The following is a 16,744-nucleotide window of genomic DNA, read 5'->3' as shown; positions in this document are numbered from 1 at the left end:
TTTCTTCATGGTTTTATTCAACCACATTTGTGGACGAATGTTTGCGGAGACGAAGATGGCACAGTCCAGACAGATTTGCGGACGAAGATTTGCGGACGAAGATTTGCGTGGACGAAGAAATGCGTTGACGAAAAATGCGGACGAAGATTTGCGGACGAAGATTTGCGGACGAAGATTTGCGGACGAAGATTTGCGGACGAAGATTTGCGGACAAAGATTTGCGGGGACGAAGATTTGCGTGGACGAAGAAATGCGGACGAAGATTTGCGTAGACGAAGAAATGCGTGGACGAAAAAATGCGGACGAAGATTTGCGGACGAAGATTTGCGGGGACGAAGATTTGCGGACGAAGATATGCGCAGACGAAGATTTGCGTGGACGAAGAAATGCGGACGAAGATTTGCGTAGAAGAAGAAATGCGTGGACGAAAAAATGCTTGACGAAGAAATGCGCGTACGAAGAAATGCGGATACGAAAAAATGCGCTACGAATATTTGCGCTTACGAAGAAATGCGAGACGAAGTTATGCGACACGAATAAATGCGCCGACGAAGATTTGCGGACGAAGAAATGCGGACGAGGAATTGCGCGACGAAGAATTGCCATACGAAGATTTGTCCGGTTACGAGAGCGGGGGGGCGTGTGAAAGAATAGAGAATCAAGGTTACGCATATTTTACAGTTGTCACGGATCTACAGCGAGCTGAATGACATCACAAGTATTTAGTATGACGTCTTAGTACCAATGTTTCCTCTACGTCCGCCCGTCCTAAGCCCTGCCATGTATATCTATCTCTTTATCTATGTTCGCTTTTTGCACGTTGCCTTCTGCCTTTTGCAAGTCTTGGTCTGCCTGGTCTTTGTCTTGCTAAGCAGGGAGCGTAAACTGCGTAAAACTAACGATTTCTCTCGTGTCTCTGGCCTGCTATATCAGTTTTGATAACTGGTTTGTGGTCCAAAAGTGCCATGACAGAAGGTAGCACTCTGAATCATGGCAGTAGGTATCAGCTCCAGTGAAAGGTCAATAGACAATAGTCCATACAAATCAGCATCCTGTCTTGTGCAGCACGGGAAGACCACATTGTCAATGTCTGTGTGAATGTCCGTACTCTTTGAGGTTCGACCAGAAATGCATGCATCAACATTCAACATTGAGTGGTGTAAGGTAAAAGCGAAATATTTATTTCTCCTCACTGGCCTAAGACTGTCACTGGCAGTGAAAAACCAATGCAAATATCACAATCACATAATTGTCATCTCAACAACAGGCGAGTCAGCGTACGTCATAACACATGCGGTATATAAAATAGTTCACAACCTTCCAACAACGATCAGCGTGTCGGAGTCACCCTGGGCACCGAATCACTCCGACACATTGACACTATGACAGCCGAAGCTCAGAGCAGTGACATCCGCGGCGCGCCGAGGAACGACCTGGGCTGTGGGGGCGCCATCAGTCCCAGAGTGGAGGTCGCCGGTCGGCCCGCCGGCGCGCCCCGTCCCCGTCCCCGGCTCACAGCCACCGCTTTATTCCGCGCCGCCGCCGCCGCCCACGACTGGCCCGTCTTGGCTTTCTTCGCGGGCGGGGTGCCGCCGCCACCGACCGCCCCACGACGCCGTCGGCGGGGCGCTGCTTTACCTGCCGTCGGCGCCTTCTTCCCGGCTGTTCCGGCCGCCGCCGGCGCCGCTCTGGTGCTGGCCTTTGCCGTGGCCGCCGCCGCCTCCTCCCGGTCCATAGCAGCCACTTCCTCTGCGTATGGCCGGATGGCTTCCAGAAGACGAGCGCCGTGTTTGGCGAAGTTGGCCTCTGTGACGTGTGTGATCTGCAGCATCTCCTGGCGCGAGGTGGGCAGCCGGTCGGCCATCTCGTGTAGTGCCTGTACGTTGATGATGGTGGACGGTGGCACGGCGGCGGCACGCGCCAGCTGCTGGCACACCTCCGTCAGCTGCTGCAGACACAGCTCCCGCACGGCGGCGCGCCGCTCCGGGTCGCCGGAGCCGGCACCGCCCTCCGAGTCAGACCGACCGCCGCCGGTGGACGCGGTCTGCTTCCGAGACCGCGAGAACCACACCTGGGAGAAGGGGACATACAGCAGAGGGTTGTCAGACCGTGGGGGAGCATGCGAAGCAGGCTACATACTACGTAGAATATGGGCTGAAGTGAACGAGTGTGCGGTTTATGAGGACTGAACACTGAACGGTACAGCCTGTTCATCGCAGCCCGGCAGTAACAGGCGGTAGGTTGTCTGGCACCTGCCAAATTCAAGAACAACTCAGAGGGCACGCCCACAAATGACCACCTCACCCTCTCCCTCCTCCCCTTCTTCTTCTTCGTCGCACGTCACGTGGACGCGCCCGCAGGCGCGTCGGACGGGGGCTGGTCGAGCGGCGGCTCGGACCGCCCCACCCGCCGAATGTATTCAACTATCTTGCCGGCCGGCCCGGAGAGGACCTCGTCGAGGGATGGCAGGGGTCCCCCCCAGAGCCGGCGTCTCGTGGTGGCGAATGCTGGGCACTCGGTGAGGAGGTGGCGAACGGTGTCCTCGGCACCGCACTCCCGGCAGAGAGGGTCCGGGGTGAGCTCCAGACGGTGGAGCGTCGCTCGTGCCAGGGGGCAGTAGCCGGTCCGCAGCTGCGACACGGTCACTTGCCCCCAGCGCGGGAGGTCTTGGAGTCCAGGCGTGGGCTGGGGGTGCGGGTGCCGGTGTGCACGCGTGGCCTGCATTTCCCTGGCGCGCTGCCGTATGGCGGTTCGGGCGCTGGCCAGATCGATGGGCGTCTCCGATTGGGCACACTCGGCCGCCGCACGGTTAGCCAGCCTGTCTGCCGCCTCGTTGCCGGCGATGTCGGCATGGCCTGGGACCCACTGGAGGATGATGGCCGTGTTCTGTTCCCCCAGTGAGCCCATCGCGGCCCAGACGCGCTCGGCGAGGACCAGCTTCTGGGCCTCCGGTCCGCGCTGGAGTAACTGAAGGCCGGAGAGGGAGTCGGTGCACAGCAGGCATGTCTTGATGCGGCTCCTGGTCTCTCCCGGTTGTGCCAGCAGGCAGGTGAACGCCGCCAACATCGCTGCGAGTTCGGCCCGCATGCTGCTGCAGACCGAGCCCGCCGGTACCAATGTCTCCACTTCGCGGTTCTCCCGGTGCAGCTGGATCAGCGCACCGCCGCCTCCGTCCCTGGTGCCGGACTTGGCGGAGCCGTCGGACCAGATGGTGCAGTCCGGGTTGACCATGGCTATGGCCTCGAGGGCGGCAGCTTTCCTCACGGCGGGTGGGTCGTCTCTTCTGGTGACGCGCGGGAGGGAGAGGCGGAAGGTGACCGCGTCTGCTGGGTTGGTCCACGGCGGCTGTTCCGGGACCAGGGCCAGCGGTTCCCGTGGGAGGTCCGCTAGACCCGCCTCCTTGGCCATCCACTGACTGACCCGCCGTAAGCACGGTTTGAAGGGCAGCACCGTGTCCTGTTGTTGTTGTTGGTCTCCCCGGGTCGGCTCACGGCCGACCGTAGCCCAACGGCTCTTGGTGACTGAGGTAGCCGCGGCTCAAGGCCGCCACGGCCCCGCCGTCCCGAAGCTGCGTAGGGTCCGGTCTGATATTGCCGAGTAGGCGGAGCCTCGCGCCAGCCAAGCACGGGCACCTCAGCAGCACGTGCTCCGGCGTGTCTGGGCCCTCGCGACACACCAGGCAGCGCGCCGCCGGGCAGGCCAGATCACTGCACTGTGGGCAGTCGCGCTCGGGGCGGCGTCCGATTCTGTGAAGGTAGCTCTGCGAGCGGCTCCAGTGTCCCGCCCGCAGCTGGTGGACGTTGACCGCCTCGTCGCGAGACTCCAGGAGCACCGGCATCGGCATCCGGTCTCCCATGATGGTTTTGAAGAAGCTGTCTGGCCAGCTGCGACGCCATGCCTTGGTGGCGGAGCGGCCGACTGCCTTCACCATCGAGCGGACGTCCGTTGGGACGGCGTCTTGCGACAGGCTGGATGCCTCTTTAGCCAGCACGTCCGCTCTCTCGTTGCCGGGTATTCCGCAGTGCGCTGGGATCCACTGCATGAAGACTCGGCGTCCTCCGTCCGTGAGCGCCAGGAGCAGTCGCCATACGGCGGCGCCGAGTGCTGTCGCCTGGCTCCCAGCCCCACTCGCCAGTGTGGCGAGCGCCGCCTGCGAGTCGGCGCAGACGATGACCGGGCTCTCCGCCAGGCCGCCCTCCAGCCGCAGCAGCATCTCCAGTGCCCCGCGGATCGCCACCAATTCGGCGCGGGTGCTGCTGCATATCCTGCCCGCAGGGGCTCGGAGCTCGTGTTCCTCGCCTGAGGGGAGGATTATCAGCGCTCCACTCCCTCCGGCTGAGACACCTCCCTCCGCCGAGCCGTCGCTCCACACCCATACGGCGTCGTCTGGGAGGGTGGCCAGATGCTCCTCCGCTCTCTCCCGCCGGACGTCGGGTGGTGCTGTGCGGCTGATGTGGTTGCCGATGTCAAGTCTGAACTGGACCCTGGTGTCATCGATCCACGGCGGGATGGTGACGTGCAGGCGCTCCTCCACAGGTACATCTCGCACGCCCGCGCTCACCAGGGCGCGCGCTCCCGTGTCGCGCCAGCCGGTGGTGGTGCGGAGCCGCCGTGGGGCCGTTGCTTCGGTGGGTCACCACGGCCGCCGCCGTGGGTCCGCTCCTCGCGGAAGCCGGTCTGGTTCCCGTGAGAGCGCCGTGTCCTCGCTCGGGGGGTCCGGCGGCGGACGGAGCCCCCTTCACGTGGGGACAGCGTCTCCCCGAGGCCTCGGGGAGCAAAGTGCTCCTTCATCACGTACCCGCCGATATACGTACCCTCCTCCCCTCCCCCAGCTTCCCTCCACCTCACCGTTCTGTCCGCTCCGGCCGCCGGCCCGGTCAGCTCGGCGGCCCGCGGCCCCAGGCGCAGGTAGGCGTTCACGATATCCTCCCTGCCGGCCACCATTTCCTCCTCGAGGTAACGCTCCAGCAGGAGGTGGCGCATCAGCCGCTCACAGTCGCCCCGCTCCCAGTCCTTCAGCGCGCCGTGCAGCGGGATACGGTCCAGGCCTGGAGCAGGGGGAGGTGGGTCAGCGGAGAGTACTGATGACTGCCGACTGGTTACGTTTACGGGGGACTGGTTACGAGGACTAGTGACTGCCGGTATGGCTGGAGCACTTCGCGGCACGACGGTGATAGTTTTTTTTAGGTCTACATGTGTAACATCAAATGCAACTTGTGAATTAAGAAGTTTGTAAATTTCACGTAAGATATGATTTTTCTTTTTAACAAGAAGTTTGTAAATTTCACGTAAGATATGATTTTTATCTTTTTGACTTGGGACTTGGGATGCTTCATTCGGGATGTCTCACTTGGCATTTTTATATTTTACACCATTTTTCCTCTTTTTTTGTCTATTTTAACTAGTTGGAAACTCTGAAATGTCCATGGTACGACTCAAACGCAGTGAGGGACGTGGCTTTATGGCGTCACACCAGATGCATGCTGATGGTGAGATGGTGTTAGGGTAAGGAACTCCAAAGCAGCTTGGTACTGGTGAGTCAAGCTTTAGAACACAGTGCAGCGTAAAAAGAGGCCGCAGGGAAATATCAAACTGAATATATAGGCGAAGCACGAAATTGAACACGATCAACTCTAAAATATTCACGGGTCAGCAAATAAAGTTCCTGGACAATGTCGATATGGAGCTCATTGGAGCCATGCAAATGAAACAGCTACGGTTTAGCGAAGGAAGACACAAAAAATGCATCTAAAGCCGATGTACAAAACTAATGAATTTCGTACCACACATTTACATATTTCTCAGTCACCACAGCTGCCTGTCAAAGGCTGCAGCCCATGTCGAGAAATCGACCTGTGAAGAGTACGGTGTATGAAAAATTTCCATGGTGCTTGCGAAAACTGATGTGTTGAATAAACGTACATCTGCAAAGGTCAAAACGCGTAAAATGCGGGGCTAAAGAGCAATAACGCACCATTGGACACTCTTCAAACGGCAAGGGAATTGGAAAAATTTGCTTTTAAGTTTTAATCCTCTAAAAATTCCAGCGACAAGTAACAGTGCACAGACTAATCACGCCACGAGTCGGCTCCGACCCGACCACCGACCGACTCACCGTTGTCCAGCATTTTCTTGTTTCTGCTGCCCTTCAGCAGGTCGACCAGCTGCTGCTGCGTGAAGTTGCCGCCGTAGGTGCGCGCGCGGATCTCGCTCAGCGCGCCCACCACGTCCCGGGCCAGTGACGTCACGTCCTGGCGCTGCCCGGCGCCGCCCTGTCGCCGGCAGTTGTCGCAGGCGGTGGCCGGAGAGGCGCGGCACGCAGCGCGGTCGAACCGCTCGCCGAAGTAGTGCAGCACTAAGGCGCGCCGGCAGTCGGTGAGGTTCTCGGCGTACCGCACCATGTCCCACAGGTTCTTCTCGTGGGTCTTGTGCGCCTCGGCGTTCTCCCGACTCTCTGCCGGCGAAGTTGTATGGTCATGTGTATTGAGCTTTAGAAGAGCGCGTCGACAAGTTGAAGGTTGTAGTTATTTTCAAAATTATCACTGATCATTATGGTGAACGCTGAAACAGCACTACGGAATCAAATCAATATACGTAGCATCAGAAGCGAGCAGGATACGTTCCAAAGACTTTGAGCGGTTCGTATTCTTGAAGATACAATGGACGTGCAAGGTTCTTTGACTGAGTAGGCGGGATCCAAGCCGTACATTCGCTACACTAAAAAAAAATCCACGAAGGAACTTCTCTGACTAAACAACACCCCATCGGAGAAAAGGCAAACCCACAGCCACTACCTCCCCCCCCCCCCCCGCGGCACACCCGGCCGTCCCCGCACTCACTGGCCAGCAGCCGCCGGATGCGGATGACGTCGCTGTAGTTGTAATAGAGCACGCAGTCGGCCTTGAGGCCGTCCCGGCCGGCGCGGCCAGACTCCTGGTAAAAGCCCTCCAGACTCTTGGGCAGTGCGTGGTGCAGAACGAACCTGACAGAGGCCAGGGTGATTGTGAGCACTCAAGGGTCAGCAGTGAGCAGTAAGACAGTGAATGGTGAGAAGCAGTGGCAATGATGGTGAGCAATGGACTGAGGTGAGCAGTTGACACTTGACGGTGATAAGTGGACGGTGAGAGCCGCAGTAACGCTGTTGGTGAGTACTGAGTGGTAAACTAAAAATGCCGAGCGGTTGACAGTGAGAAGCAGTGTCGAGTATCGTATGAGCGTGGACAGTGATGGCGACGCCGGTTCAGGTTACCGTGTACGACAGACACCGCCCCAGTGAGAAGTTTTATCTTGGCATTAAGAACACGTTGAATTGAGCCAGAGTAAACATGGCATGTCTCACCCACCTGACGTCCGGCTTGTCGACGCCCATGCCGAAGGCGATGGTGGCACAGATGACCTTCACCTTGCCGGCCAGCCACTGGTCCTGCACCTGGACACAGGGGAAGCACAGATCACACACGGTCACACGGGGAGGGCAAGGTCACCGATTTTCGTTGGGAACAGAGCATGGAGCTCACCGGTGACCGAACAGTCAGTGGGAGCCGGGAAACACTTCCCGATATTATCCACATTCCCCACAGTATCCTGCAGCTCAAAGCATTATTTCAGACTGACCTATTGCTATTTCATTACAGATATATCTAGTTCCCACTTGGAATTAACCAGCTGCAGTTAGACCACGGCTCCCTGCCCTGTCTCCAATGAGAGATTATCAAACCCAACGAGGCTCAAATCAGATCCTCACTGAGATTCATTCCGTTCTCCAATCTAATGAAGGTCTCTCACTCCTCGACCAGCCCCCTGCTCTACCCCCCCCCCTCTCCCCGTCACCCATCCCTCTCACCTCGCCGCGCTGCGGGTCGGTGAGGTCGGCGTGGTAGGCCGCCGCCTTTATCCGCTCCTGTCGCAGCGAGGCAGCCAGCCGATCACAGTCCTTCTTCGACAGACAGTACACGATACCCGTCTGTCCCGGGTGGCGCTCCCGGATAAATTCGGCCACCTGGGTGGTCACTTTGGCGCCCTTCTTTTCCAGCACTTCGTATCTCAAGTTGGAGCGGTTGAAGCTGGATACGAACCTGCCAGCCACGGAAGCAATCTTCGTATTAGTTGGCGCCTAGCTTACATAGAGGAGGAATCTAGAGAGGACACAGAAAACTTATCATTAACAATGCTATATTTTTGAAGCTAATTAAAAGTTACCAGAATGGAATCAAGACCAGCAGGACCGATGAATAGTGAATACGCATTCAGATGTTTATTCGATGCTCCCTCATTTCTCACCACTCGACACCTAGTTTTCTCACCAGTTAGCACCCCGTTTTCTCACCATTTGACGCCGGTCAGCCGGAGTCCCAGCTGGTGAAGAATATCACTGCGGACACGCGGTGTGGCCGTGGCCGTCAGGGCCATCACAGGTGTGTCGGGAAACAGACGGCGCAGCTCACTCAGACGCTTGTAGTCCGGCCTGCGGGGCACAACAGACGGACGGCGTCAGTTGGCGCACAGGGGAGTCGGAACGGTGCTGCAAAAGTTAGAGGTGTCAGGTATTTCATTTGACGCCACAAAAGCATGTGGCATGTGAGTCCTATGAGACACCCCTCCCTTCCATTCACCTGAAACATACCTGAGACACAGTCCTGTAAGACAACCCGAGACACCCCCTCCCCTCCCCTGGTCCTTTCACCCACCTTAACTCATAGTCGTGCTTCACTGGAGACACAGCCCTGGGCCCAATCTTACCAAATGCCGTGAACACGGATTCACGGCATTTGGTAGCATTCAAAACTATTCCACATTCACTTATTCATTCGTTCAGGCAACATTCATAATCATTCACGCTATCAAAATCATTCGGCAAGATTAGCTGGATGTAAATAAAAAGGATATCTTTCATATCAGTGCCGTAAACTCCGGCCAGTGCTGCCAAATCCTATTAACGGCATTGGTAAGATTGGGCCCTGGTTAGACACCCCTCCCTCCGCCTTCACGTGCCTGAAGTCGTGTCCCCACTGTGACATTCACACATCCCCGCTAGACACTCTCACTCCCTCCCTCCCTCCGCTTCCACGCACCTGAAGTCGTGTCCCCACTGGAGACACGCTGGTTAGACACCCCTAACCTGTCGGCTGTCACCCACCTGAAGTCGTGTCCCCACTGTGACACACAGTGTGCTTCGTCCACCACCAGTCTGCTGAGCAGTCCGCGCTTGTACAGCGAGCTGAGCGCGTCCCGCAGCCGGCCGCTGGCCGTCACCATCTCGGGCGTGGTGTAGAGCAGTTTGACGCCCGGCCGCGCCTGACTCAGCTCCATGTACACGCTGTGTCCCGTGGAGCCGGACGAACTGAGACCGGAGAGGTGCGTGGCGGGGATCTGACCCAGGGGGGAGGGGTGAGTCAGACGGCTGAGGGTCAAACTAGGGATGGGTGACGTGGCCGGGCGTGGACAAACGAGGTACAAATACCTCCGGAAATTTATCAGTTATAAGAGCGCAGAACAAACCAGTGAATACACCATGAACTGTAGATTCATTGATTTGGCACTGTTCCATTCAAGACGCGTATCAGCAGAGTCTATCTGGTGCGTACTGCGTAGAACCAAGCCCATTTAATGCGATTGTATGAGTCACCAATAGATCGAGAGGAAATCCTGACTGCATCGTTGGGAAACTCCTAGCCTTTAAATCCAGCCATCTAGTCCATACAGTATCGCAGCCACACATGCGTCACACTCAGCGTTTCTGAGCCACACACAACGTCTCTGAGCCGCACTCAGCGTTTCTGAGCCGCACACAACGTTTCTGAGCCGCACTCACATCCAGAGAGTTGAGTTTGCTGATCTGGTCTCGGATGAGCGATTTGAGCGGTGATATGACCACGGTGACACCCCGGTCCAGCAGAGCAGGTAGCTGGTAGCACAGGCTCTTACCGCCACCTGTCGAGGGATGGCCGATGGTGAGCGGAGACATGCACACTGGATAGCGGGGGGGGGGGGGGAGCGGTACTGGTTGAGCGAAAGAGATGATATGTAGCGGGTGGGCTGACCGCGGAAGCCAAGGGACTGGTTTGCTGGCAACAGGCAACATATGAATAAATATAGAAAAGCGTTAGGCAATTTACAATAAGGCGCCGGGGTATCAAACTAGTTTCTGTCGATCGAGCCGCATGGCTATCCTAATAGCTCGATGGTGACATGGTCAGTCACCACTCGATGGTGACATGGTCAGTCACCATACATTGTCCACCATCCGCCGTCTATCGTCCACCGACCATCGACTAATCATCTACCATCCACGTTAATCGTCTACCGACCATCGTCTATAACTACTCACTATCGTTCATCCCCCCTCCTTTCTTTCCTCAACTCTCTCTTCCTCAGGCATCGGAAGGATTGTGATTGCAGGATTGCAAAATCCTGATTGCATTCCTTTTTGGTGGATTGCACCTGGATTTGAAATCCATTCCAAAAAACAGGATTTGATTGCGGATTGGATTGCATCATACTTCCAATTTTTGCAATCCAATCCGGATTGTGTTTGATTAGTGCTTTGAAATGGTTTGTTGCGATTGAAAATTATGAGATCGGCTTCATCGGCTTAATGTACTTTGCTATCAAGGGCTTTACATCGAAACTTGAAATAATTTAAACGCTTTTAATTTAAACGCTCAAAATAATATAGGTACGCTGATGAACTACATAGGAAGGGCAAAATTACGTATTTGAGGGCGAGTTTTAAAAATATAAAACACTGGTTGGTAGAGGTTTAAATGTGGGGGTGTTTGAGGCAAAAAATATTTCCCATAAAATACCTGTGCTTTAGATAGGAATTACTCGCAAGACTAGGTACTAGAAATGTGTGATTTGGGGATGGAGGCACGGCCCTATGCCCCCCTCCCTCCCCCAGATCCACTAGTGCACATAATAATACAACAGGATTGCAAAAAAGGATTGCGGATTTGATCACAATCCAAGTGAAAAAAGGGGATTGCGGGTAGGAATGCAATCCACTTCGGCACTAGGAATGTGGATTGGGAATGCAATCCTTTCATAAAGGATTTTACCGATGCCTGCTCTTCCTACACCGTCCACCTTCCGCCAACTATCGTCACTGCCCCCTCCTCCTTCCAGCATCCCTCGATCCAACCTTGCGGTAGCTCGCTCACCAGTGGGCATCAGCACGAAGGTGTCGTATTTGAGCATAGCCGCCGTGATCACCTCCCGCTGGTTGACGCGGAAACTGCGCAGGCCAAACATCTCACGGAACACCTGCCAACACGGACGGGTTGGCTGTACGGTCACGACAGAGATAGGGAGCACGCAGTTAATTTCTTAGGCCAGAAGCCACGCTAATCATAGTTTGTTGGTCACCAAAGTGGCTCCAATCAGTAGGTATGCTATCACCTTTTGTCGACTCAAGGGTCGGACACTCTCATTGAGCTTGTAGCAGAGGGTTTTTAGCGGTTGCCAATACGATATTTGGTTGCCATGAAATGTGAGAAGTGAGAATATTGACAGTAAGTACGAACCTTGGTCATCTGCTCACTGAAGGGGTAGGTCTTCTTGAACTCGGCAGAGCCGCTGTCGTCCTTCTTGGCGGTGCCATAGCTGGCAGGCTCCGCGGCTCCCCCCACCGGCTGGGGCGTGGCGAAGGCAGCCGCTGCCGCGCTGGGGGAGCCCCCCACCAGCGGGGACAGGACCCCCAGGGGACGAGAGGCAGCCGGACTGAATGTTCCGTTGGAATATGTGGAGGCGGGAGTATATGACGTAGAGGGAGCTGATGTTGCGGCAGGGCTGAAAATTGTGCTCGGAGCTGGGGCGACGGGACAGAAGGTCGAGCTGGAGGCCGAGTAGGCAGGACTAGCGATCCCGTTAGGCGCTGAGTAGGCAGGACTAGCGACTCCGCTCGATGTCGAGTAGGCAGGACTAGAGATTCCGTTCGGAGCCGAGAAAGCGGGACTAAATGTGGCACTAGGAGCCGAGTATGCGGGGCTAAACGTCGTGCTGCCATGCGAAGGCACGGAGTTGAATATCCCCTTGGTCGCTGACACGCCGGTGCTGAATGTCGCCTTGGCCGCTGGGAGCTGACCGGGACTGGATGTGGCCGGTGAAGGATCGGCGGCAGGTGCGGCGGGTCGACCCGTCAGTCGCCGGTACGCCACCAGCAGCCGCCGGCATTTGGCGCTGTCCAGTCCCGGCACACCGTCCAACGAGACGGCCGGCAGCGCCTCCAGCATGTCGGCCAGCCGGACCGCCAGCTTCATGGCCTGCGGACTGACTGATGACGGCGTCTCCGGGGCCGGCGGACTGACTCCGGTCGACGACGGCTCCGCGGCCTGCAGGGAAGGATCGGGAGGTGTAGCAGCTGACAATTGGCGCACAGGCGTCAATAAAGAGAGCGGAACATGTAACAGCAAGACATTGGTGCAAAGATTTTCACAGAACCCCTGACCCAATCACATCAACCAGGAATGTGCCAGCATAAGACCCAAAAGCCCCGAAAACGAAAACTCAGCTAAAAAAACACACACACACACACACAAACGTGAGCCACAAGACTTAAAAACAGACAGAGTACAGAGCGAAAGCCTCTCCCTTCCTCTCACCGGCGAATCGCGGACCGGCGGGCGGGTGGCGGCCGGCGTAGTGCGGACACCACTACCGCCAGGGCCAGGGGTGTTCAGTGGCTCGGCGGCGGGCTGCGAGGAGCCGATCACGTCATCGTCTTCTGGTTCCAGCTGTGGTGTAGGAGGACTGGGGACGTGCTGCCAGCCGGCTGTTTGGGAAACGAACGGGGCGGGGGGCACGGCTGTCAGGGATGTGGTAGTGGCGAAAGCCAGGCTACAAAAGGCAAATAAGGGCAGGCTGCTCCGCTGATGACCATAAGGCGGATAAGCAAATCATAATTGAGACATACGACGTTTACGTGAGAGGCTGTTCTGAGCAGCTCAAATTTCAAAAGAATATACTGCATAACATCACAGCCAACGACCCTCGCCCGCGTCCACACGCCCACCTGTGTCCCTAGCCGGCTCAGGCGAAGACATCCACTCTAATGCTTCGTCGACGTCCATGTCAGGTGGCGGGGGCGGCAGCGGCTCCTCGGCGGGCGCGGGCGGGGGCGGGGGCGGCGGCGGCGGGTCCCCGACGGCCAGGCCCGACAGCAGCCCCACTGGCGGCGGCGTCAGTGACGGCACAATGATGTCTTCGGGTGGCTGCGCCACGGTCTCGGTCTGCGGCCCGGGCCCGGTCTCGGGCGATGTTTGTGGCTGTCGTGAAAGAGACCAATATTGAGAGGGATCACTGTCACGGCGTTTCAGTCTACTTTCCCATAAACAAAACGAAATATGACAGGATACCTACACAATTTTCCCGCATAAGTGTCTAAACATTAAAAAATCACTGAGACGGAAAGGGGAATGACAGCATTTGATTCGAAATTAAGCTGATCATGAGGGCCTAAAACAAGGTCCTAAAAGTCAAAATAATTCCCACGGACTCAGCTATGGCAAAAAGGCAAATACTCACTAGTCACTACCCTGACCCTCTCGCCTCTCGGACCAGAGCTCGAATCCTGGAGCTCCCCTACCTTCGCCGGCGGCTGCACGGGCTGTTTGTCGGCCATGACGGCTGCCGTGAACTCCTGGCTGCCGATCAGCATACAGTCGTCTCCGCTGTCCTCACCGTCGCTGGGCAGCACTCCCGTTCGACGCCGACGACGCCGGCCAACACTGCGAGTCGGCTCGGCCGAGACTGGCAAAGGCAAGGAACGGGATCAATGCTCGGGGATTGCGATGTTTATAAGTTATCACAAACATAGCTGAAAGAAATCATTGGGATTAAAGTAAACACCAGTGTCTACATTTCTTAGTAGCCATTTTCATACGCTATGAAACATCAAAAATCGAGAAATCTGTGTGGAAAACATGTGGCTTGCCTCGTAAGATCACTCACCAAAGCTGCTGTTGAGGTCAAAATCATCCAAGTCTTCATCATCATCCGCTCCACCCGCCGGAGGTCGCGGTGGAGCGGGGACAGGCGCCGCCACGGTCTGAGGCAGGGAGGGCCGCCTGGGCGGGGAGGCCGCTGGCCTGGCAGCAGCAGAGGACTTCTTGGCCGGGCCGCCGGACGCGGCAGGAGGTGCCGGTGGGGGTGCGGGCTGTCTGATCGCGCCAGAGGGCTGAGCGGGAGCGGTGAATGGCAGTGATGTCCGTTTGGCCGCGCCATTGGCCAGAGCTGAGGACGCTGCTGGCAATGAGCGCCTGGCGTCGGTTGTCAGCAAAGCTGGAGCATTTCCACTGAAAGTATAGCACAGTGTAATCAGGGTTCACAAAAAAAACACTGTTTTATCAACGAGTTCTATATCTGCTAGGACGGGAGGCTTTCCAGAGCAGAAACCATGCTGAGCAGAGCTAATTGCAGAGGACACAACAACACCAAATTGCCAGTTAGTCAAACTCCCAAGTTTTGAGAGCTTAGGCTTTAGTTACTCAGGTATTACGACTTAAATCCTATATCAGACTCTCAGTTCAGACTCCAGAACAGCCTTCATTAATCAATTACATTCATGGATTAACTTAAGGTAGGTGCTAAAAATAATGATGCCATTTACATAGAGTGGGAGGGTCTATCACAGCTATATTGTGGTCATCATAATCTACTTCCCAATGAGCAGCTGAGAGAAAGGATTGCTTGGTGGTAATAGCATTTGATGATGGGGTCAAGGTTCATTAAAAATATTCTGAAATTGTAGGCTCTAGTAAATGTGTTCTCTCCCATGATTACAATCAAACCAACTGTTGACAGCTTTAGCTCCCATGGGGCTGGCTGATTTGGATATTTTGACATCATGGAAGAACTTATAAGGTCAGGAAAGTTTCAGGCATACCTGTTGAATGACAGTGTCTTTTGCCCAGAGGCATTAGAATGGCTGTCTGGTTTCAGTTTCACAGGCTTGAACTTGAACTTCTTCATGATTACTTTTTAGCAAGCATACTTGTAGTCACTAGTCTGAAAAGGAACATAAATGTAAAAACAAAAATGAACACAACAGTAAACAGCATACCTTAGCTCAGACTATTAGGACTATCTGGCTTAAACTAGATAGGGAGGTCTTGAGCCTGACCCACCAGAATCAAGCTCTAGTTACTTAGAAAGAACTCAGTGAAAAAGGGTAATTGAACAATGAACAGCACAAGTGCTGGGCACTAAAATTGCCAGTAATTTAGTATATTCACAGCCAGAGGGTATTTAATTCTTGGAGTCTCAAAATTTTAGCTAGCCATGCTGAGGAATTACAGCTGCCACAGCATATCAGAATTAGGTATGCATAGCTAGGTAAATCATTTCAGGATAGTATAGAGCTTACATAATTTTTCATATGAGCAGTCATTCTTCAAATGTCTGCCAAAATTCAGGTTGACTTAAGGCAAAGTACAATGGTAGCTCACAATTGTTCTGTTGATAAAACTAGCATCAGGGCTGTTTCAGCTCATGACATGAGTCCCAACAGTATTCAGGGAATGTGAAGATGAAGTCCAAGTATATAAAAAACATAATCTTACTTCACCTAACCTTACCTACCTACTAACCTACTAAACAACCTACCAACCTACAACCTACCACTTGGACTTCATCTTCACATATACCATCATCAGTCCCTATGGCCAAATGCCCACTATTCGGAATTGGTAGAGCAGACGTCACACAAAGGTTTTCCAACCAAGGAGAGGCGCTGTAGGTTTGTAGGTTGTAGGTTGTAGGTTGTAGGTTTTTAGGTTGTAGGTTTGTAGGTTGTAGGTTAGGTTATAGGTCAGGTTAGGTTAGGTTTGTTTAGGTTTTGTTAGAAAGAAGTACCTCCAGGCATAGCGCCTCTCCTTGGTTGGAAAACCTTCGTAAGACGTCTGCTCTACTAATACCCACAATTCTTTCTTTTCCTTAGCATCATATATCAGTTACAGATTCAGAAAGGCAGCCTTGGGCGCTGCAGGGGAGCACCGAGCATGCCACAAAAAACTCAATTCCAAAATTGTTGGATTTTCATTCCTAATGCACTATTGTGCAGTTTAAAACAAACTTGTTATAATAAAGGTAATTAAGTTTATAGTTTATTGTAAAAGCACACAATCATTTCTCAAAATTGTGGGCCCTGTCAAAGGCCCCATAACAATTTCAGAACTGCAAGATGTCAGACTGGATAATGGGCTATGCCCAAAACTCTTGCCTCATTCTTTTATAATTACATTTGGCAATATATTCAACCCTATTACCATTATTAGGCTACAGTTTCTTATCATTCGCTGATTTACAAGAAGCTGAAGCTGAAGCCATGTTTCCCAACTGAAACATCCTGCTGCTGTCCCGCAAGCGCAACTATGTTAAGTTGAATAATTGTTACCCCAGCACTAGTAAACCCCAAAAACAAACTATCAAGTCTTATATCGAAAACAGCCTCCCGCCCTTCACCCTTGACTCTTGGCTCAAGACGCTTCACTCGCTTGACTCCCTCTCTGCGCGCGGTTCGTGAACTTGAAAAACATTACAAAAAAAAATGAAACCATATTTAAATTTGGTAGCCCTATATAAAACATTTCTGACGAGTACGCGACAATTTTATTTTGTTCTATTACCGACACAAGCGAAAGCACTTCTGCTGACAACCTTGTGACAACCAATGCACTAACAGTTTATCGCTGCTCATACAGAATTACTCTAGCTAACATGATTTTAGAACAGGGTGGAACCTCCACAC

General features: G+C 54.3%; 1 protein-coding gene across 1 annotated transcript; it reads right to left on the bottom strand.

The window, feature by feature from the left end:
• Positions 1 to 1,160: 1,160 nt before the first annotated feature.
• On the bottom strand, positions 1,161 to 16,501 carry LOC122382344 (Bloom syndrome protein homolog). The gene is made up of 17 exons (XM_043367549.1): positions 16,459 to 16,501; positions 14,882 to 15,003; positions 13,948 to 14,291; positions 13,583 to 13,746; positions 13,010 to 13,262; positions 12,600 to 12,769; positions 11,523 to 12,329; positions 11,160 to 11,262; positions 9,812 to 9,930; positions 9,137 to 9,369; positions 8,327 to 8,464; positions 7,844 to 8,075; positions 7,344 to 7,429; positions 6,840 to 6,982; positions 6,116 to 6,454; positions 4,849 to 5,048; positions 1,161 to 2,071 (listed from the first exon to the last, which is right to left on the bottom strand). The coding sequence occupies exons 2-17, from the start codon at positions 14,965 to 14,967 to the stop codon at positions 1,397 to 1,399; spliced, it is 4,092 nt and encodes a 1,363-aa protein (XP_043223484.1). The 5' UTR covers positions 14,968 to 15,003; positions 16,459 to 16,501; the 3' UTR covers positions 1,161 to 1,396.
• Between the last annotated feature and the right edge of the window lie 243 nt (positions 16,502 to 16,744).

The sequence above is a fragment of the Amphibalanus amphitrite genome, unplaced genomic scaffold (assembly GCF_019059575.1).
Source record: "Amphibalanus amphitrite isolate SeventyFive unplaced genomic scaffold, NRLGWU_Aamphi_draft 000138F_arrow, whole genome shotgun sequence".
Lineage (NCBI taxonomy): Eukaryota > Metazoa > Arthropoda > Thecostraca > Balanomorpha > Balanidae > Amphibalanus > Amphibalanus amphitrite.
The sequence above is the reverse complement of the archived record's forward strand: the minus strand, read 5'-3'. Positions and strand labels throughout refer to the sequence as shown.